Source organism: Xiphophorus couchianus, chromosome 22 (genome assembly GCF_001444195.1).
Source record: "Xiphophorus couchianus chromosome 22, X_couchianus-1.0, whole genome shotgun sequence".
Classification (NCBI taxonomy): Eukaryota; Metazoa; Chordata; class Actinopteri; order Cyprinodontiformes; family Poeciliidae; genus Xiphophorus; species Xiphophorus couchianus.
Window position 1 is genome coordinate 8,310,881 of NC_040249.1, and position 21,762 is coordinate 8,332,642.

The following is a 21,762-nucleotide window of genomic DNA, read 5'->3' on the forward strand; positions in this document are numbered from 1 at the left end:
CATCAACAAAGGAACAGAAAAACATGTTGTTTGACTTAGAGTGTGGAACTTGGAGAGCTGACAGCGCTGAGGTCATCTGGCTTGGCTCTCAGGATGGAGGACGAAGTGAGCGTGAATGTTAAACATACAAACACTGGCGTTAATACTGATGAATTGGTTGCTGGAGGAATTCGCTGGAACACGATCAGTCTGTGGAATCTGTCAGCGCTCGGTTTCTGACGTCTCGTCTGAATCGGTAGAACATGTTGAGCATCCAACACTTCTCAGAGGCAGTGAAAGGGAATTTAGGTGCCTTGATGTGAGCCAATCAGAATCATTTTCCATCTAGCGTCATCTTGGAAATCATATTTTCTCGTTGGTAATTGCTTATATTTTTGTTTGCCAAGTACAATGGCAGATAGAATACAGAGAAAGTGTTTTGATATTGAAAACCCTATGAATAGAATAACTAAATAAATAACGCTGTTAAACTGACTTGTGCCCCGTTTTCCTTCAACTGTAATCAAGTTTGACTTGGTCTACAGTTCCATCACTCAATTAAAATCAATTGCTAAAAAAAGACTCTTCAATGTAAGCACATATTTAAAAAAAAAAAAAAGTAAAAATAATGTAAAACAAATTTTATAAATGACTCTTGATTTCTCCTTTTGCTCAAATCCTGCTTGTGGAAAATTCTTCTTCATTTGCACACAGGCTTATAATGTCAGAGTTAAATAGTTAAATAGATAAATAGTTCATTGGTACCTGAGAGAGGACAGCACCTTCTAGTGGCGTAGCACCAAGGTGTGACGGTCATCCTCGTTTCTCCCCAGAAACTTTGCAACTCTTCCTGTGGTCCAACATGTCCAACAGAGTCTTGTCTCAAAGATTAGTGCAAAACAAGAAAGTCTTTGTAGTTTCTTTCTTTTTTTATGAGATTTTCTCTTTTGACTCATCTGCAAAGTCGACTACTCAGCAGTCCTGATTCTTTGGTGGTCTGTAGGGCAATGCTGGCACAGGTCTGAAACACAAATAAAGGTCACCATGTTTAATAAAGCAGAACTAGGTCAACGTGATTGTGTTTTATTGTCATTTTCTGCGATTGATCAACACAAAGCGTCACATAACTAATAAAAGGTCTACACATTTTCTTTAATTTTTCACATTTGGTGGTTTATCAGAAGATATACCACCACTCACCAATTAACTCTCCAAATATGCACAGGAATAAAATGCCCAAAGTGTGAAATGAACACTTGAGACACTGACAGACTTTCTTTTGTGTTGGACAGACCTGTTTGGTAAAGGGATGCTGGGCGGCGGTCTAGGAACCTTGGGGATAGGTACTGGGATCGCTCCGGTTCCTGGGATGTGGACCCCCGATGGTGCGATGCTGTACCCAAGTCGAGAGCTCCGCCCTAACGGATCAGCAGGCAGAGGTTTCTGTGGTGGACTGGGCTTCTCAAAATCCTGAGAAGGAAAATGAAGATAGATCTACATACTTGATAATGAAACATTTGCTCGATGTTATTCTTACAAATAGAACAAAATGGGACCCAGAACATACAGGATTTCCTTTTTTTTTTTAAGGATTTGGTGTGTTGATGCTCTAATAATGTTTCACTAGAGGGCAGTGTGTTCTCAGCATCTTCTCTGAATAGACACAGCAAACATATGATATCCCCACCTCCACATTCTTTTCTCCATCACCTCCATGCAGATGCTGTGTGACGGTGGAAGGTTATCTGGATAAGGTGCCACCGTGTGTTACTAATCTAAGTGAGGAGGCGAGAAAGCGATAAACTTCAGCTACAAGCTCAAGGCTCAGGCTCAAAAATATAAAAATAAATCCCTACATGTACCCAAGACACAGAGTTTGACAAACCTAAAGTGATGTGCACTCACACAAAAAGCAACAAAAAAATAAAGCTCAACCAAAATAGGGAAATTCTGTCAGCTTGAAAACTTGTTTAGAACCCAGAGGACTCCAGCACAGCCATGTTTCTGCCAGTAAAACTTTGCCAAGTGATATACGTCTGGGGGATTACTGTGTTTTCCAGATTTTGTGATAAACGCATATTCTACTTATAACAATTGCTCCAACTATGTGGCTGCGGTAAACAAGAAGCCTTTAATGATTCAAATGGTCCCACATGAGCTTCATGAAGACTTTGCTTACAGAGTTTATTGTGAGGGAACCTTGCTGGTCAACACAGGGCAAGACCTTAACCTCACTGAGCCGCTTGGCGATAGAAACGCCAACTGTGAGTCTGACATGATTGGTGGGTGCCTGTGACTGATTCATCGAAGTTCCTTGGAGGCAAAAGACCTTTACTCCTCTCCAGGTTGTTCACAGAAACTGAATCATTTAGCTATTGTAGGTTTAAGTAAAAGTAGGAATGCAGCTGATCAATTTTTTATTCCTCAATCTGATTCTCTTGATTGGACATGCGTTTAGTCCCCTTTTGAATTTTTTGTCACATTTTGTCTTATTACAGGTAAAAAAAACCCCATCGATATATTTGATTGGGATGATTAAAATTGTATGTTTTGGGTTGGAAATTGTAAGTTGCTCATTAATAATGAGAAGGTTCCCATATTCAGGTACACAGATGCCTAAAAAAAGGAATGTTTCAGTCAGAGTGAGCTCCATTATCAACTCAGCAGGGTTTTTTTTTTTTTTTCTCCAAGTCTACATCCCAGCAAGTGCGCAAGTGGGGGGATGAAAGGTAAACAGTGGGGGATTCCAGTAATCCAATTATAAAAATATGTGGAAATATTAACTCAACCAAACAGCAAACAGTATCCCCGGCCCCTGAGTAGGTGATGTAGCTGAACAGATAAATCTATCTGAGCGCATTAATTCAAGACCTGAGCTCGTAGCGGCATTGTTTGCTTAAAACCTCATATGCTGAGAGAAATCTTGGTAATGTTTCCATATATGTTAATTCAAAATCAAATATTGCATTGTTATCTGAGTAGCTGTGCTTCAATATAGAGAAGATGCAGTTATTTGGGTTGAGATTTTGTAAAGACAAGTACAACATAATTTTTTCTCCTCAGCAAAAATACAGCTTATTTAATTTATATTTCCAGCATCTGATAAGTTGTTAGAGGGGGGAAAAAAAGCATGATATAAAAAACAGGTCTTTTGAATTCCCTCCCAAGCAGTTTTCTTTAAACTATAAGATAATTTTTTTTTCTTCTCCCAGTAAATGCCTTGATATCAGTGGGGCGCAGTCAGTTTGAAGGCATTCAGGCAGAACCAGCGGGGGAGCTTGTAATACGCTCTTAAAAATTGATGTTCTGTTTGTCGTTGTTAGCCTGCTGTTAAATACCAGCAGAATCCCTCATGTGCCTGTGACCTACATATGCCGTCTCTTCCCTCTCGATCTGATTAATCGCTACCAAAATGGCTTCAAGATATTAGCAGGTAACGGGGTTTTATTGTTTTGGCAGCTGGGGAGCCGTCAATGTTTATGGCGCACAGTCACCCCACAAATTTCATACAGAGACACCGTTATGGGCACCCAGTGGCAATTATTGAGATGGTCAATGTGGCTCACTGCCCAGGGCAGCATTCTGTCAGGGGACAGCAGAGAGGATCCCCCCCAAACAAAACCTGTCAGTTGAGGCCAAAATAAGTAATTTATTATCATGCTCATTCATTGGGGAGAAGGCCCAATTTGAGGCTGCTTTTCTAGAAACATGGGCCGCATTTTATCATCTAGTGAATGTAATATTATAACATTGTTTGGTGTGGAAACAAAATTTTTATTAACAAAAAAAAGTGAATCCATTTTTTTCTCAAAAAGTTTAAAATCTCGGCTCATCTCCAAGATCCATGAATTTAACACCTGTTTTAATTGTGCTGTAACATAATAGGCTTATTATGTTAAAGCACACACCATAATATTATGTCCTAACATAATAACTTCAGGGAATGGTTTATTAATAATTCAAGGCACTTTGGCATTAAAATAGAAAGGAAATGCAATGTAAGAGACTAAATTTGGCACAGTTATTTAGTTATTTCAGAATCTGTTGATTTACTGAAATCCTGGATGAAAATCTCTTATTTAGAGGTCAGAATGGGTAAAATTGTTCAACAGGATATAGAAACTACTTTTTTTCTGTCAGTTTAAGCTTTCTGACATGTGCTGATTTAATAATAATCATAAAACTGTGCACAGTTGGGCTTAGCCAGAAAATAGTCACTGCTATTTCTACGGATGGGAGCTTCGTGGCAATAGCTCGGAAATGCATAACACCTGTGTGTGCTCACTTTTGGCTGCAGCCGCCAGCTTTTTCTGCTGTATTTCACCTGATTCATGGTGAGTGATGGAGAGAGATACAGCGCTGTGTGTGAACAACGGGAAAAGCTGATTCAGACTTGGAATCGTTTTCTTTTCCTCCCCATTGCTGTCTGAAACACTGCTCACGTCTTATTAAGAGGTTTTTATTTTCTAATGAGACCATGGAAGTCTGGGTGGGTTAAACTGAACCAACCTGGAGGTGGTCAATTATTTTACGTTTTTATTTGGGTTTGCTAGTTAAAAAATGTAATAAGATTTATAAAATATATATATTTTATAATTTGTGAGACTGTTTCTTTTTTAGTCTTAACAGTATTCAGATCTTTGATATATTTTTCTCTAAACTGTACTAAAATTACTAAATACATTGGCTGACTGGTTTAATTAGGGTACATATAACATAAAAATATTTAATATTGAACTACCAGCTCTGTTTCACTCTGTAAAGTTAAGGTGACCCCATGTGAGCACTTGTTGTTGGGTCACAATATAAGACTAATTAGAGTTTAGAGTCTAATTTAAAGGCTAATTTCCTTTTAGTGGACTGAAATAAAACCAACTGAGATATCTACAGGAAAAGTCAGTGTTGCGAAGACGCTACCAGAGAAATCAAAAATGGAAATTGGACCCAAATTCCTCGTTTTAAATCCATTTGGACACTCTGTTGTTTTTTTTATTATTGTTATAAAATATTTTGCAATATAAACCTTCATTAGAAAATAAAATATTGCGCTCATGTTGTTTTGGAAAGACTATAATGTTAAATGACCATCTCCCTGTGGAAAGATCTCTTCGGGTCTCTATTGGAGAAGTTTGGTGTATGAGAGAATTGAAGTTGTTATAACTTACTTAAAAAGAACTACTGCTGCTTCCCTCAGATGCTTACGGTGTTTAAAAGAAAAACGGATCTAACAATTATGATAACTTTTCCTCTAGTCCCACAATTTTTGAAACGCGTAGCATTAAAGTTAAACAAGTAAACGTTTTAATCATCAATTTAATGTTTTTCTACTCCTTTTATTTTATCCATGGTATCACACTTAAACTATACAAACACCCTCCTCCAGATGTTTTGCTTATGTTTTATAATGGAAATTATTTGCAAGTAGGATTATACAATATTTATGTGAAGCAAGAATAATGAGTTAACGGCGGTTATGTGAACGGTTGAAGCCAAACATAAACATAAACAGCATTAATGGAGCTCGAAATCTCATTCGCTGGCTATACAGCTGCAGTGCTGTTCGGTTCGTTCGCCAAAAGTGAATTAGTTTTGTATCTTCTTCCTTCCTTTTTTCTTTTTTTTTTTTTATCCCTTTCCTGGAATCCAAAACGGCTCTTTTTGCAGTGTTGGTTCAGGAATGCCTGGTCAAGATTTTGAATCCACCACCTGAGCAGACAGATGGATTTATTATCTCCTCTGCCTCCAATACCACCCGACTCAACAGAAAGCAGAGCTTCACTCAGGAGATGGGGCACAAAGAGGGAGACAGATTGAAATGTTTTGCTGTCGATATGCAGGCAGGCACAAACCAACCGCAGCGAGCTTTGCTGCAGCCTTTTAGAAATGGACACACAGGTGGCAAGTTTTAGGTCATTAAGTACAATTTGCATATATTTTACATTACATGAATATTTTAAAGAGCAGCAGCTTTTTAGATGAATTAATACTTTCCAACCTACTGGTATTTGTTACATTTTAGGACATGAAAAGCTGAAGTCTGAATTGTATTGAAATGTAGAGCTTCTACTGGCCTTAGATGATGTTAATATTAAGCTTTGTCATATAATTAAGCAGTATGTTATAAAGAACTTTCTGTTCAAGGGGAATAAACCCACATTATTGCTTGAAAAGATTGTGAATTTTTATCTGTTGTTAATTGTGCTGTGATCTTCTTTAGCCACTAACTATTTTAGGAACTACTCAATTTGAAGATTTCCTGGCATTGTGTTTTTTTAAAGGCTTGGGAAGATGTTCATTTAGCTGCTGAATAAAATCTGAGATGTACATTAACACTAAACGCCTACTGAAAAATCTAATCTAAACTGGAAAATTAATAATGTTGACATTTATTCTGTCCTCTTTTAAGGCTTAAACATTGTGATGGATGGATGTAGTATCTAGACAACAGAGCAGAACGTTTCCTTTTCACAGACCTGCAAAAGGTTACATTTCAGAGCGTTCCAGGATGCTTAGAAACCCAAAGAGATGATCCGATTAAATCACATCGCTGATATTACTCAAACATACCTGATCCACTCTGTACAAAGACTGCTTGCGTGGCAGGCTGAGGAAAGGCGGTACAGGAGTGGGTGACACCGACGAGTGGGAGGGCAGGACTCGGTGGTAGTGGGTGGGCAGAGGAGGCAGGGTGGGATGGCCCACGCTCAGTGACATGGGCATGGGCTGGCTGATGTGCAGCGGCTGGTAGAGGGGAAGCCTGCGCAGGCTGTGAGAGTGGAAGTTGTGAGGAGGGAGGAGAGGCTCTGCGCTCAGGAAAGACGGCTAGAAGAAGAAAAAAGAAGTGGCGATATTAAGTGTTAGCAAAAGTTAAAAAAAGCAAAACGTTTGACAGAGTGCACACAGATAGTAAGACTAAGCTAAAACATACACTTGAAATTAAGACACCTTACCAACTACCTGATATGATTTTGAACCTTCATGAGGACCGGTGTCCTGGTGGACTCAATAAATGACGTGTAAGAGTTTTCGGGGTGCTAGGTAAGGGTTGAACTGGTGACACAGAAAGCATTCCTGGCTTAATGCGTCGACATTTATCCATGTTTATTTTCTGGACAAAGCCATTAAGAGTTACTGCTATCATTAACTCTGTATTCTGTGTTTTAGCTCAATGCTTCTGTGTTTGGCACTGTTTTACTACTGGAGGAAGCCACTGACAGCTGTTGCTCATAGCAACTGTGTATTCATTGTTTTACTTCATATAGAAAGTACTTTTGACTTTTGCATTTAACAATGTTTCTTTCCTGAAAAAATGCATCAGTCAGAGCTTTTGCTGCCACTAACTGCATACTTTATTTTTCCTTTCCATAAATTGATCCCAGTTCAGTGTTTTTATGTTTACCTTGTGTTTTTTTTTGTTTGTTTTTTTTTTCCAGGAGTACACTCCTGAAGGAGCTATTTCTGCCATTAACTCGGTGTGTAATGCTGATCTCATAAAACCTGAATATTACTTTTTGGACTTGTAAAAGCCAGAGTCTGGCCAAATGTCCTGACCAGCTGTCATTTTTTTCAGTCCAGAACTTACCAATAAGCATGTTAAATGGTCAGAAAGGATTTGGCTGCAGGACAAAAATGCACAAACACACATTACAGCAGTGGAGATGTATTCAAAGAGCTCTGCTGTGATGCAGACTGACATGTGCAACTGGCTGCAAATGTCACAATAATAAGAACGGACAGGCTGCTTCAGAGATTCACTCTGCTGAGCTATAAAAAAAGATCAACTGGATGAACTTCTATACTTGATTATGACGTTGGATAGAAGTTTCATTCTCAGCGGTTGCCAATGGAGGCGAGCACAAACTCATATCAGATCAATGCACACTCATGCATATAAATGTCCACTCCTTTATTTTGAGGCACAAACACAACAATAGGTAATCTCCCTCTGTGCTTATCATTTTCAGCAAACAAATCAAACCCTATTTTCCTCCACTGCCTGAATCAATCAACTGTGCTCCCCTCGCAGGAAAAAGAAATCACAAACATTAAAGGGGTTCGAGTTTCGACATCCTACATCTCATTTCTGTGACGCCATCTCTCAATTACAGTTTGGCCATGTCCTGTCAACAACAACACTGTAATTAATATTTCCACCTTCCCGAGATATGGTGAGGCTGAATCAATTTTCCAGCTTGCTGTGATCTTATTTGATCAACAAGCCCCGAAGCAATAAGACTCAGAAATTAGTTTTGGATGCAAGTTATCGAAGAGCACTAACGAAAAGTTATCAAAAAGTTAAAAATATCCTCAGCCACACGGTCAGATACAGTAATTAGGTGAATAAACAGAGTAAGTGACTCACCTTATAAATATTGGCTGTAGAAGGTTTGGGTGGAGGCTTGCGCTGTGGTGTGGGTCTGTACCTGGACTCAGTCTTGATGGGGCTGGTTGGTCTGGTTGCCTCCACGGATCTTGGAGGAGAAAAGAAATTGACAAACATTTTGTCATACATTCGATGTATGTTTGGATGAAATTCCTTTCCCATTTAAAATATTTTCAAATTGCAAATGTTTGCACTATCTTTTAATTTGAACAGACTCTTAGGAGATGGAAAAAATCTGATTTATTTTTTATTTTGTAAATGCATCAATGAACAGCAGTTTATATAGTGCTGTTTTGGTAAAAAACTCAATCTTGTGAAGTAAACACTTCTCGGTATTTTTGAGTACCTTTCTACTTTTCGGGTCATAGTGACCTGTTACACACACACACACACACACACACACACACACACACACACACACACCCACGCCACCGCCCACCCCCACGCATACATACACACGGTTTGACTAAAGCAACATAAACAACATAATTATTTGTCTATAATCTCTATCAGGAAACCTTCGCTGTGTGTCTTCTTCAATGTTTGTCAAATATGGCTGTTTAATGTGAGAAAACTGGACATTGGCATCAGCTAGTAAAAGCCTGATCAGTCCTTCGGTAGTTTTAAATCAGTGAGGAAAAAAGTGTTGGTAATTTTCCATTTTTTTCTGAAAATGTAGGTGTGAATCCATTTTCCTATAGAAACACGATATGGGTAGGGTTAGGTCAATATCGGTGATATTGAGTAATGTCTTAAGCTGCAGCAAGTAGCTCTTTTCTTGCTAGTATTTTCTGACTTGTGGAGATTATCTGCCTTACTTGAATGTCATGTTCTCTCATCTAACCCATTTTCAAAGGTGAATAAGACAAAATGGCTTCTGTGTCATCTCATATGTACACCCAATGGGAAATGGATTACTAATTAAAAGTTCTAGGACAATCTGGTCGGGATGAATTGGTAAAAGTTCTAAATGATGTATGTCTGCATCAAAATTTCATCATAATGTTATGTATGGATGATTTTGTGTCTTTGCTCAATTAATATTATCTACTCATACACACATTGCTGCATGCTTAGATAACCATAACCTCATCTCTTTATTTGTCAAGGTTGGGTGAACAAATACAACTCGTGTCTGGTCTCGCCTGGAATAAAGAACTTGGGGTTGATTCAGTAATAAAATATCCAAAAGTAATCTCCTGATTTACAGACTGGACAAATGGATGGCGATGATAAACTTTTACAGATATCATTTGGCAAACAAAGACCACTTTGTGTCATCGAACAATTCTAAGCACGACCAAACAAAAATCATATTCATATTGTGCCACGCCCTGCGACAGACTGGCGACCTGTCCGGGGTGTACCCCGCCTCTCGCCCGGAACGTAGCTGGAGATAGGCACCAGCAACCCTCCCGACCCCATTAGGGACAAGGGTGAACAGAAAATGGATGGATGGATGGATATTGTGCCACTTTTATTTAACATCTTCATCATCCCCCTACCTCAGACTGTGGAGTCATTCATGTCTTTTAATATCTATGCTGAGGACATGCAACTTTTTATTTCTGTTTGACTACTTGACTACAGTCCATTAGTGTTATTGAATTACAGCATGCAACTTTAAAATGTATTTCCTTTCCTGGGATATCACATTTTACTGTCTTTTTTATTAATGTATTTTGAGTAGTTTATGTAATTGTCCTCTAATTTCTGGTGAAGCACTTTGAATTAACTTGCGTGTGAATGGTGCCATACAAATAAACTTATCTTAGACTAAAACAGTAAAGTATGAATATAAAAATGGCTTAGTTACATTTTTTATGCTGGACCTGGTGATTATGTTGAAAATTATGATCCCTCTTCCCCCGCCAATAAAAACGTCCTCAATTAATTGTTTAACTTTTTGCATTTTTTAGTGTGAGATTTTACTGCAACACAAGTAAGGGGGAACAATCCTAATCTTATACAGTCAAATTGCTGGTTGCCTGTTGACGTTAAGTTCAACATTCCCACTGCAGCTGTGTGAATGTTGGGTGTCTTTGCAGCTGCAGTGGGTGGGTATTTATATTCAGGCCCATATGGATTTAAGTATGGCACATATGCTGAACTTTCTGCTTATTGGTAAGAGAAACTAATAAAAAAAATATGTATGACAAACAGTACAGGATTACTTTCGTCTCAAAATGCATTCTTAAAGGAAGGAAGTCTGTAACTGGATTTAAGTATGATGAACTTCCTGCCAACGTTGTTGCCAGATAATGATACATGTTGATTGCTTTGGCCTTCCTTTTTCTTTGTACGATAAACTCTTTTCTCATCACCTATCCTTTTACATCAGGCAATGCAGTGGCCATAAAAAAGCCAGTGAACCTAGTGAAACAATCAGCCTGCTCCACCTTAAAATCTAAATGCTGCTGTTTGTATACAATATCAAAAGAAGCATTATTTTTTTAGGAACTTCAAAATACAAATGTAGGGAACTATCTCATTGCAGCTACTGTTAGATCACATTGCATAAAGTCTGATGCTGGTTTTGTATTAAACTACATTTTGAGAATAAGCAAACAATGTGATAATAACCAAAAACACCCTAATTTCTCATCATACAATGAATTAAAACAATAAAAAAGATCCATATTTGACTAGTGCAAGTCATAAATGCATGAATGTTTTTATGTGAAAGAAACATGTGACATAATAGAAAAGTTAAGAAGCTGACCATCTTTTATCTGCTTCATATTGCAGACGATCCCCTGATCCCCAGAAAAATATTCCAAATAACTATTTCATTTAGTAATATTAATATTCAATGTAGTTACTTAACAGTTTAGATAGGGAACAACTGTATTTTAAGTAAGCAATGCAAATTAAGTTAAAGGCTTATAAAAAAATGACCAACTTCAACACGAAAAAAAAAAATCAAGATAATCTGTTTGATATTAATGCCTTCTTTACTTTTACTTGTTCTTCACTCATCCAGAAGTTTAATACGTTGGAAAGAAAAAAAAACAGAAACAGATAGTGTCCCCTGTGAATCATCCACTGTTGATTTGCTACATCTGACAGCTTAGACCAACTGTTACCAATTTGTGCTTTGAGTTAGACAGACATTTGAAATTGGACAATTGGAGCACTTGAAAAGTCCTGCTTTCATCTCTTGAGGCGGTTGGAAGAAGAGGATTTTTCTTCTGTGCAGGCAGCTCTTTGAAACACTGATCCAATCTTCCTTTTTCCGTACTGCTAAGATTACAGTAATGGACCTAATGTTGGCGTAAGTCATTCTTTTTTGCTCCCCCGTCTTAAGTTGGTTTAAAACGCTGCTGCACATCTTTTAGCTGGTACTCACACAGTTGAAATCACATATTTACATACAATGAATAAAAAGACATACATATTTTTTTCACGCTGTCTGAAGTTAAACCAGACCAAACTTTTCTTGTTTTACTTTAGTTAGAATTACCAAAATTATTTCTATTTGTTAAATGCCAGAAAACTTGGTAAAAAATTTTCTTAGAAATGATTTGGTAACTCTCCTCGAATTCAAAAGTTTACACACATATGGTCAGTATCAGGGATAACTCTCTTTTAAAATGTATGACTTGGGTCAAACTTTACCATTACATTATGAGTTATTTAATTTCCCTCTGGGATTAATTAAGAAATTTTGGATGTAAATTTGAATTCAAGTTTCAAATTTACATTCAAAATTACAGCTGTATTTTCCTTGAAGATCTCTATAAATAAAAATGGCATAGTGTGGTATATTTTTTTTTTGTCTGAAAGGCATTACCTGAGTTTTTCCAGAGTGGTCTTTTTGTGGCTGAAGAACAGACGCAGCAGAGTTTTCCTCTTCAGAAAGATGGTCACTGTGGCCACCAGCAGACTAACCAGGGTGACCAGGACCACCACGGTAATGAGCACACTGTCGGCTGATGCCATATACGACAACACGCACATTAATACACACACACGCACATCTACAGCACAGAACAATGACAGGAGATACAGCTGTTACAGCTAGATAATGAGCACAACAACTACAACATACTTTTTGCACATCTATCTATCTGTCTGTCTGTCATATTTTGTTGAAAATGTTCTTGTGATCATGCATACATGAGCAAAGGCAGACATTAAATCGCCCACTCTACCTGCCAGTCTCATTGGCCCGCTGTCAATGCTCCCGCCGAAGCCAGGTTCCTTGCACAACGGAGGAGCCCACTGCGCTTCACAGTGGCAGTTCTTCTTGTTGTTGCACACCTGCAAGAGTGATGGATATTTATTACACTATACATTACACTTAGTCATTTTGATTGCCTTCAGAAATGAACAGAAAATCAACACATCTTGTAATCGTTGCAATCCCAAAAGTTGTAATACCCGCTGAATGTATTTGCATCTGTATTTTTTGTACTTTTATCATATTAAGGTCTGAAACTTGAATGTGTTTTATTGGTACTTTATGTGACAGATCAAAACAAAGTAGGGCAAGATTATGTAATGGAAGGAGATTAATAGGGGACTATATCAAGCAAGAAATCCAATTAGCTCAGATATGTCAGCTAATCTATAGGATGACATAATCATGTAGGTTTTCTCCTGTTGTTTAAAGAGATAGTAATTAGTCTGCACGAAAACTTCTTAATTTAAAAAAAAAATCCCTAAAAAAATGTTGTTGATAACTTTTCTGGCATTTAGTAAATAGCAATAATTTTGGTGATTTTAACTTAACATTCTGAAGACGTTTGGCTTGATTTAACTTTTAGACAATGAGAAAACATGCACTTCTTTTTAGTCAATGTATGTAAATGTATTTGGTTTCAACAGTAGAGGGAAATCCTGGGAGAAAATCTGTAAGACGCTGCAAAAAACCCCCAAAAAAACCCTGGAGCGGATGGCAGCACCTGTAAAACTACAGAACTTCAACAGAACGGTTTCCATCTGAGGTCCTAAACTCCAGTCCTTGAAGAGTTGTGTGTCCTTCAACACACCTCAAGTGAATAATTAACAGGACTAAGTAGCACTTGACTGCACACTGAGGAGGGACTTCAGCCATTTGGGGTGTGTTGAAGCAGAATCAAATGTAAATGAGGTGGCATACACTTTTTATCTGCAAAAAATAAAATAAAATAAAATAAAACCTGTTTTTTTTTCTGAACATCATAGGTATGGCCTACTTTTTTGTTGTACTATCTCAAAATCCAATTAGCTTTTGGTTGCAGGGTAACAAAATGTGAAAACATTCCAGGAATACAAATTGAGTACTTTTTGCAAGACACTGTTAAAAGTGTGTAAGAGCCCATCCAGCTCTTGCCTCGGGTTTCTGGTCAAAGTATTTTATCCAAGTGGATTCTCCAGAGAGGCATTAAAATGCAGCTGTCAGTACGAGGGAGAACAGAGGAGAAGACAGCAAAGCAGATGTGTAGTGGAGTATTTACATTTAGCACAGATGCACAGCCTGAGTGTCTCCCTTGCCTCCGGCATATAGCACCATATCCACTAGGTGATAGGGTTAAGAGGCGCTTGGAGGGGATTTCATTGTACGTTTGCTAGAAGAGAAATGCAGCTGACATGAGCGAGCACCGAATCAAATTTAGCATGTTGGAGAGAAATCTTTTTTGCTAAAACTACCACATATTCCAAAGACATTTAATGTAATTTAATTTTTATGTAAATAAAGTGATTTGTAGTATCTAAAGTATTTTATGTACTAAATAAAATTACGATGAGACTCACTTAGGAGCACAGCATTTAAGCACATAATGAGCAGGCTACATATGTCAGATCTATCCAAGATAGAATACCTTGTAATAAAAATTAGATAACATCTGTTTTAGATTTAAACCGTGTTTAAATCTACTTTAATGAAATCAAATTGGCTTCATTAAAGTTTATCAAATCTCTTCCAAGAAAAGGAAAGTAAATAAAAAAAAAAAAAGTAGATAATTCCTCCTTTCCCGTCATACACCACACCACATTGTCAATTTATTTATTTTTTGCATTTGTTCCTGCCAGAGGAAAGATACATGAGACCATTTTATTGCTTTAAATATTCTTGCAGAGGGAATTCTATTTATCTTTTTGCGGAGAATAAGAGTTTCTTATTGATTGGCTTTTATGTTGTAGAAAGGTTTAATAAACGACACAGGGGAATGAACAAGGCAAAAGTTTTGATTTCTCACTGGCCCCCTTGACTTAATGGAGGGTAAAGATGAGCGGTCAGAACGGCCTGTGGCGAATGCAGCAATTACAGCTCTAAACAACAGAGTACATAAAACATGAAAGTGTCCTTTGTTGAATTATTGAGAAGAGATGCTGAGAGGAATAAAGGTAATCGTTTCGGGGGGGGGGATATAGTGCGACTGATTTACTGTTCCTGTTTCCTTTCTTGTGCAGTTAAAAAAAGGCGGAAAACACTTGAAGTGAAAGTGTTTGTGCTTGAATTCAACCAAGCTAACATCGGCGGAACAATGAAGACTGATTGAGCAGGCTGCATTGCAAATGCACCGCTACTCTTTTATTATTTACAATTACAATGTAGAGACGGAGCTTACCTGATTGTGTGGCTCTTTGGTAAATGTGAACAGATTAATACACAGTCCCTCCTCGGGCTTGCGAGCACCGCTATATTACATAATTTAACACTAAGCGCTACGCTAAAAGGTACTTTGTACTCACCCCTCGTCCATTGCATTTCCCGGAGCACTCGACGACGCCAAAGACGCTGACATTCTGACACTGCCGGTTCAAGCACACCTATGAAGAGAAAAGCAACATTAGACATTTTCAGAGGAACTAGACTGCAAACCTCAGTGAAGGAGAAATGACTGTATGTTCTGGGTGAGGACAGCTGTGTAATAAAGTAGCAAAACATGGCTAAAACATTTTTTTGTTTTTACAGAGGTAGCACAAACATGTTCCTGTTGACTTGTATTAACTATGAATTAATTCATCAAAATGCGATAGTTTTCTGCAGACGTATCCATGTTTTTATACACTGAAACTATTAACCTCAATGGAATCAGGGGATACATGGAAATGTTTAAATGAAAATAAAGTGAGCATTTGTATTCAGAACTCCTTACTCTGATACCCCAAAATAAAAAAATAAAAGCACAACCAACTGCCTTAAAAGTCACATAATTTATAAATCGTGTCCACCCGGGTGGAGAAATTTAAAACAGACTTAAATTAGAGAACTATTTCCTAAGGTTTGAAGATCAAATAGGTCGTTGCTTAATTGAAAAAGTACGACTTTAGATGAAAACCTACAGCAACATCCACTAAACTGACAAGCCAGAGACTGTAGCTCTGGATGAGCTGCAGGGATTCACAGCTCAGTTTGGAGAATCTGTCAACAGATCAACTATTACATGTTTTGTCTGTAATCCTGAGCTTTATGAAAGAGTGATATGAATAAAGGTATTTTTTAAAAAGAAAGCCAAGGAGGTCCTTTGTGGACTTTCCTACATGCTGTGTGGGAGACCAAACAAACTTAGGTTGTTCTGCTCAGACGCGACCAAACGGTAACTTTCTGACTTGCACAGAAAAGAGCAAAAATATGTGGAGGGAAATGAACACAAGGTGAAGCATGCTTCTCTTCAACAGCTACAGGAAAGCTGGTCAGCGAAGACAGAGCAGAAGATGAAAGGAGCAAAATATCAGATATCCCTCGAAGAAAATTTGTTAGATGCTGCAATTTGTCTTTTGACCTGGGGGGAGGTTCACCTTACAGCAGGACCGTAATCATAAAGATAAAGGCTGAGCTACAATGGGATGTTTTAGATCAAAGCTTATTCTTGAGTCAGAATGTCTCAGTCAAGGTCTTAACCGAAAGGCAATTCAGAATCTGTGGCAATGGTAACAAACTAATGTGCACTGATGTCCTCCATCCAACTTAATAGATGCTGAGGAATTTTGCAGTGAAGAATGGACAAAAAAAAAGTTCAGTCTCTAGATTGCGAGTCTGACATAACATCAAGTCACAAAGGACTTGCTGCTCGGTGCACTCACTTTTCAGATTTTTATATACACTATGATATATTATGTATCCCTTTACTTTCTCATCATTGTGATCTAGTACTTTGACTGGTAAAGTTCCAATAAAATACATTGAAATTAATATCTGTAATGTAAATAATGTTTAAGGGGTACAGATGCTTTCCATGAATTAAATAAAAGAGGAATTTGAATTAATGTTACAATTTTATGGACTGACAGAAGAGTCAATCCATAAAATAATTTTCACTAAAGGTTATTTTAGAGGTAACCTGAAGTGATTAAATTGAGTAGTAAGCCACAAAAGAAACAACAGTTGCAAAATGCTGCAAATTTTTCAAGAACAAAGAAACATCCCAGTGAATAATGACAATAAGACCTGCATTAAGGTGAGCAATGTTCAGCTCCTATTTTCCCCAAATTACCGCAGAACAGCAGGATGTGTACCGTCAGCCTAATCCTCTGACTGATTTGAAAAAAGCACAAAAACCTTTCTAAAAGAACAAGGACGTCAAACACACACCTCCAGACCATTAAAATTTCTAAATAATGGGTCATGCAAATTCATGACTTGGGAGTCAGTAACCAGGAGACGAGCTGGTCTGCTTGATGGCCATTTCCTGCATAAAGAGGACAAAAGCAGCTAAACACCAACTACGAGAGCGCTGGTTTGAATGAACTGACCATGAAACTCTTTCACTTGGTTCTTCAATGATTATAATTGCACTTTTAAAATCACTAAAGAATTTTAGAATTACTGTTCAGTTACTGACGCTTTAGTACCTGAACGTGACAGCGTGTGCAAAGTTTCAGGTGGAATATTCCTGCATCAACTCAACATTTGAATAGCCTTTTCTAACCATTTTCATACTCTGGCTCTTAAATGTTCATTCAAAATTACAAAAACCTTTTTTCTTTTTTCTTTAGAAGATAGACTCCAAGCTGTGGTGGGGAGGAGGGGTTTGAGCTGCATGTCATTTGCACTCTTTTGTAGAGCTAATGAAGAGGTAAATAGTTTTGTCCCAGGGCCCTTGGCTCAAGAGAAGAGGTTGGGAGGCACAGCTAATAAAATAACTGATTCCACTGTAGAGCTGGCTCAGGCAGAAGCACAAAGTGTACAAATAAATCACCGAATCCACTCAGGAGTTAACTTTATTAGATGCTCTTCTCTGTTCTCAAACCTCCTCAGTGCCTGAATTGATACTAGAGAAGTACACAAATTCTTCTTTTATGACAGCGATTCAGCTCTACAAACACTCCACTGGAGATAATGGAGTTCTGAGAACAAAATAAGAGATCCACTGATCGGACTTTTCCTTGTTTAGACATAAATAAAACACTTTGCGGCAATTAATGAGGCTTCTTATTTGAATAAATGAGACAAAAGTCAAAAGAGATAAACGATTACAAGTTAATTAATTGAGATTTTACTCTAATCACTAAAAAGGCTGTTTATTCATTGAAGGTCATGCTTAAAACGGTTTACTGTTTGATATGGAGTCACAACAGCATATGAAACAATATAATCAGGAAAATGAAACAACGGTGACATACACATTTTTTTTTATCAGTGAGAGCTGGAAGGCTCATGAGGAGAACATTAGGATATGTCCAAGCCCTGGTTAGAGTCTGGTGATGAAAATCTGTATGCCTCACTGCTAAATTCACAGCAGCATAACATCAGAAATGTTTTTCCACGCCACTAAATCATACGGCAGACACACAGCAGTTTAACAGAGGTGTGCAAATCTGACCTCTTTTTATTTTTTTCATATACGTGTTGCTCACCATGTTGTCTCCACACTTTGTCCCCGCTAGAACAAGCCCGGGGTCTGGCATGTCATCCCCCAGGTACACGTGTGTGCCCCGACACAGAATACGTCCTCCTTCCTGTAGCGGGATATTGGTTTCTATGGAGACAGCGTTTGTGCCGATCACTGGCCGGTTTGCTCCACCTTGGCACTGAATTTTACCACACTTTGCATCCCTGCAGGAATTCACAGAAATATGGAGTAAGGAACTGTTTGTCTGTCAAGTCACAGACAAACCGAAGTAACTGCGAAGACGGATGAAAGCTCGCTGCGGAGGACGACTGGGCGTCGTTAATGCAGTTACAGCAACTAACAAGGAGCTTGATTACAGAATTACCCCGAAGGGAGAACAGTCTTATTACAATTAGATGACAATCCAGCATTAAATTATTCATAAATAATTTCTTAAAGAGTTCTTTAGTACTATCTTTCACAGATTGCAATTTTCCACCATGTTTGAACACCACATGTTCTTCGCTTCAAATGGATAATGGCAAATGATGCAACTTAAAGCGGGTTTCGTTGTGCTTTGCATAGCAATTTCTCTCTACCTTCACTTCCTGAGTGTGGCAACAGAATCCTACCTTGCGTCACATTTGGCAAAGGAGCCTCTGGAGTCCTTCCCACAGTTCCCGTAAGGATCCCCTGCAGAGTTGACTCTCTCGAAGCAAATCCCGGGAGCAGGTTTAGCTCCTGCAAAACAAAAACAAACAGTCACCATATTTTGATGAGGAATCACTTGGTTTGAATACAGACATGCTTCTTTTAGCAGCATTTGCTCCACCTGGTCCCCACAGCGTGATGCACTGCTGCCCGTGAGTCTGGCAGATGCCGTTGTAGCAGTAGCCGTCTACGTTGTGGCAAGCGTGTCCGTCGTGCAGGTAAACGTTGGCTGGGCAGTGCGGACTGGATCCGGTGCAGAACTCGGGCAGGTCGCACGAGTTGCTGGACTCGCGGCACATGGTGCCGGCCAGTTTGAGCTGCAGACATGTACAGTTCAGTAAACCACTCCACGTACCCAAACCCTGCTGACCTCGTCTATCTCTTCATGGCTGTTGAGAGCACTGCTTGGATGATATTTGGTAAAGGTGAAAGCATGTCAGTGAGTGTTTTAAGTTTTTAATATCTTGAGACGTCAAATATCTGTTTCACGTTGGACTAAAATGTTACAAAGGAAGAGTTTGAAGTTTGTTGAAAAACTAATTTGACAGAGCCTCTACTTTTTTTTATTTGTAAATGATTAAAATGAGTATTGGTATGAAAAAAATAAAAACATCTCAATCTATTTTTTTAGTTCACTAGAGTGTTGGATAGAAGAGCTGACTTTGCCTTTTTCATCTGTTTTGTAAAAACTATCCAATAGTGGGCTGAAGCACTTTTGTGTGGCTGATGTAGGCGTCTATATCTTTGCTTTCACAAATCATCAGTTTGCCATCATAAAGTTTATATTTCTGAATACACCTTTGCTTATGCAAACAATATCTCTCATGACTGACCTGCTTAATTTGAATATGAAAGGTTGAATGCAGTTCAGAGACTGAAAACAAGCATGGTGCGTTTTGCTAAGTAATATCACGACTGTGGGATGAATTATAACTTCATCCTTCACATGGCAGTGAAAGATGAAGTTTTTTCATCTCAGAGATAAAATGTAGTTTAAACTGATAAATTCATATATGTAAAAATACTCTAAATAATAATAATATGTAAACATTTCTTTACGAGGAACTGAATATTTAATGAGGCGTCATATTTTATAGGCAGTATGTGAATGTGTGTATAGCCGACTGAATTTATTTATAGTACTGTGAGTGTGTGAAAAACATTTTGAGAGAACATTAAGTCAATTACAGACACCTTCAAAATGCATCTTTTCAGAATTTTCTTCCATCCAAAGAATTTTCTTTTAGTCGAAATGAAAGTTAAACAAGGTCCAACGTGGAGGGAGACCTAAAACACGTTACCTTGCAGTCTTCACAGCATTGCCCATGGGCGCACACAGCATCTCCTTTGAGGGTGCATGTGGTGGCGTTGCAGCAGGGGTTCATGCATTCCTGGAGTGCAGAGAAAAGAAAATAAACCAGCTGACAGCATGTGGTCCTGATCACAGGTCTGAGGTTTGCCAGTCCCTGTCAGATGGAGCGCTCCGGGTCATCGGAAAGCACTTCCTGTCCACAGATTCCCACCCTGACCTTCAGATCTTAGAGCTGGAGCTCATGTGTTTTAGATTTGGCAGTTCTCAAATACTTTCAGCTTATCTAGTGATGAAAAAGAAGGTTTAGACATTTTTTTTATTTTATGACCTCTGTAACGAGTCAGCAGAGATAACAGGAAAAAAAAGAGGTGAGGAGTTCATTGTCTTGCCTCCGTATGAAGGCATATGAATTGTTGACTCTCTAATTTGTCAATGCTGTTTAATGAGTCTGACTGTTTACTCTTTGTCTCGCTTTTTCGATTTCTTGTTTATCTCCAGGCCTCTGTGGGTTGCCAGATCAAACAAGCCACGTGGGGACATCGGGGAGGTCATTTTGAGGTATGGTCGGAAAGTCTAAGCTACATGCTGGTTTGCTGGTGGTCAAACAGAACAACTCCAGTAAAATACCACCTACTGATTTCTAAACAATGGAGTTTCCTTACTCTGCGTACATAAACAATCATGGATCCTGCTCAGTTTAGCCAAATTGCAAAATCTAATTTCATTTGAGAGGAAATAAACAAACAGCCCTCGACTCCAGCAAAAAGACCACGCAGCTTTGTAGTTTAAAAGAATCAACAGAGTGACACGTCTCTCCAGAGGAACCGATCACATCTTGTTAACGTCAGGAAATCTACATGTTAGCTTTCAAGTTTTATATTTCAGCTTCATGCTCTTCCAGCGTAACAGACCAATAGTGGTCTCTCAAGAGTACGTGATGCGGGGAAGATAAGTATTAAAATTCATTAGCTTCTAACTGCTATTTAAATCTATCAGATTCATATTTAATCAACTCTTTATATCTTCTGAAAGGCTGCAGCTACAACTGCTAAATGTTAATTGGTATCAGATCTGCAGCATGCAAAGAGCAAACTCATCTCTGATTCTGTTCATCTACTCATTCTAATTTATATGTAAAGACATACAAATTAAATATAAAGGACAATGATTATTTTCAGAAAACCAGAATAATCAGTAACAAATAAGAATATTTCCACTGAGTATGATTCGGTTATATTAGGGTTTAAACCCGCAGTGTGCACAAGCGGGAAGACAGCGGGCATGGATGTGTGCTGCAGAGTTTGGAAGGCAAAGCCAAAGAAAGCTAGTTTAAGCTACGACTGCATTTAACTTGTTTGCTTGCTTTGTCACACAGCCGGGCAGCAGTTTGATTAATGAGCCTCCAAACATATGAATTCACCATGGGCACCTGGTCAAAGAAAAACAAGATGTAAACAAAATAAAACACTACCTCAGTGGGGTTTTCCCTTTGTTTCTGGTAGAATATTCTTGGCTTCATTATGATTTAGTGCTTTCAAATTACAAAAACATTCTCCAGAGATGGTGGGAGTTTTGAGTTTGAGGTTGTTAACTTTGGTAGAGGGGATTTTCAG

At 38.3% G+C, this 21,762-nt stretch overlaps 1 protein-coding gene across 2 annotated transcripts in view; it reads right to left on the minus strand.

The window, feature by feature from the left end:
* Positions 1 to 371: 371 nt before the first annotated feature.
* adam12b (ADAM metallopeptidase domain 12b) overlaps positions 372 to 21,762 on the minus strand; it is a 90,917-nt gene continuing 69,526 nt past the window's right edge. Inside the window, exons 13-23 of one of the 2 annotated variants that reach the window (XM_028007798.1) lie at positions 20,139 to 20,228; positions 18,959 to 19,154; positions 18,759 to 18,867; positions 18,152 to 18,350; positions 15,044 to 15,121; positions 12,517 to 12,625; positions 12,156 to 12,342; positions 8,342 to 8,450; positions 6,547 to 6,801; positions 1,274 to 1,449; positions 372 to 1,000 (exon numbers count right to left, since the gene is read on the minus strand). In XM_028007798.1, coding sequence (XP_027863599.1) covers positions 952 to 1,000; positions 1,274 to 1,449; positions 6,547 to 6,801; positions 8,342 to 8,450; positions 12,156 to 12,342; positions 12,517 to 12,625; positions 15,044 to 15,121; positions 18,152 to 18,350; positions 18,759 to 18,867; positions 18,959 to 19,154; positions 20,139 to 20,228 — 1,557 coding nt within the window. In that variant the 3' untranslated portion in view covers positions 372 to 951. The remainder of the gene's footprint in view (positions 1,001 to 1,273; positions 1,450 to 6,546; positions 6,802 to 8,341; positions 8,451 to 12,155; positions 12,343 to 12,516; positions 12,626 to 15,043; positions 15,122 to 18,151; positions 18,351 to 18,758; positions 18,868 to 18,958; positions 19,155 to 20,138; positions 20,229 to 21,762) is intronic. The other variant, XM_028007799.1, reaches the window with a different exon arrangement.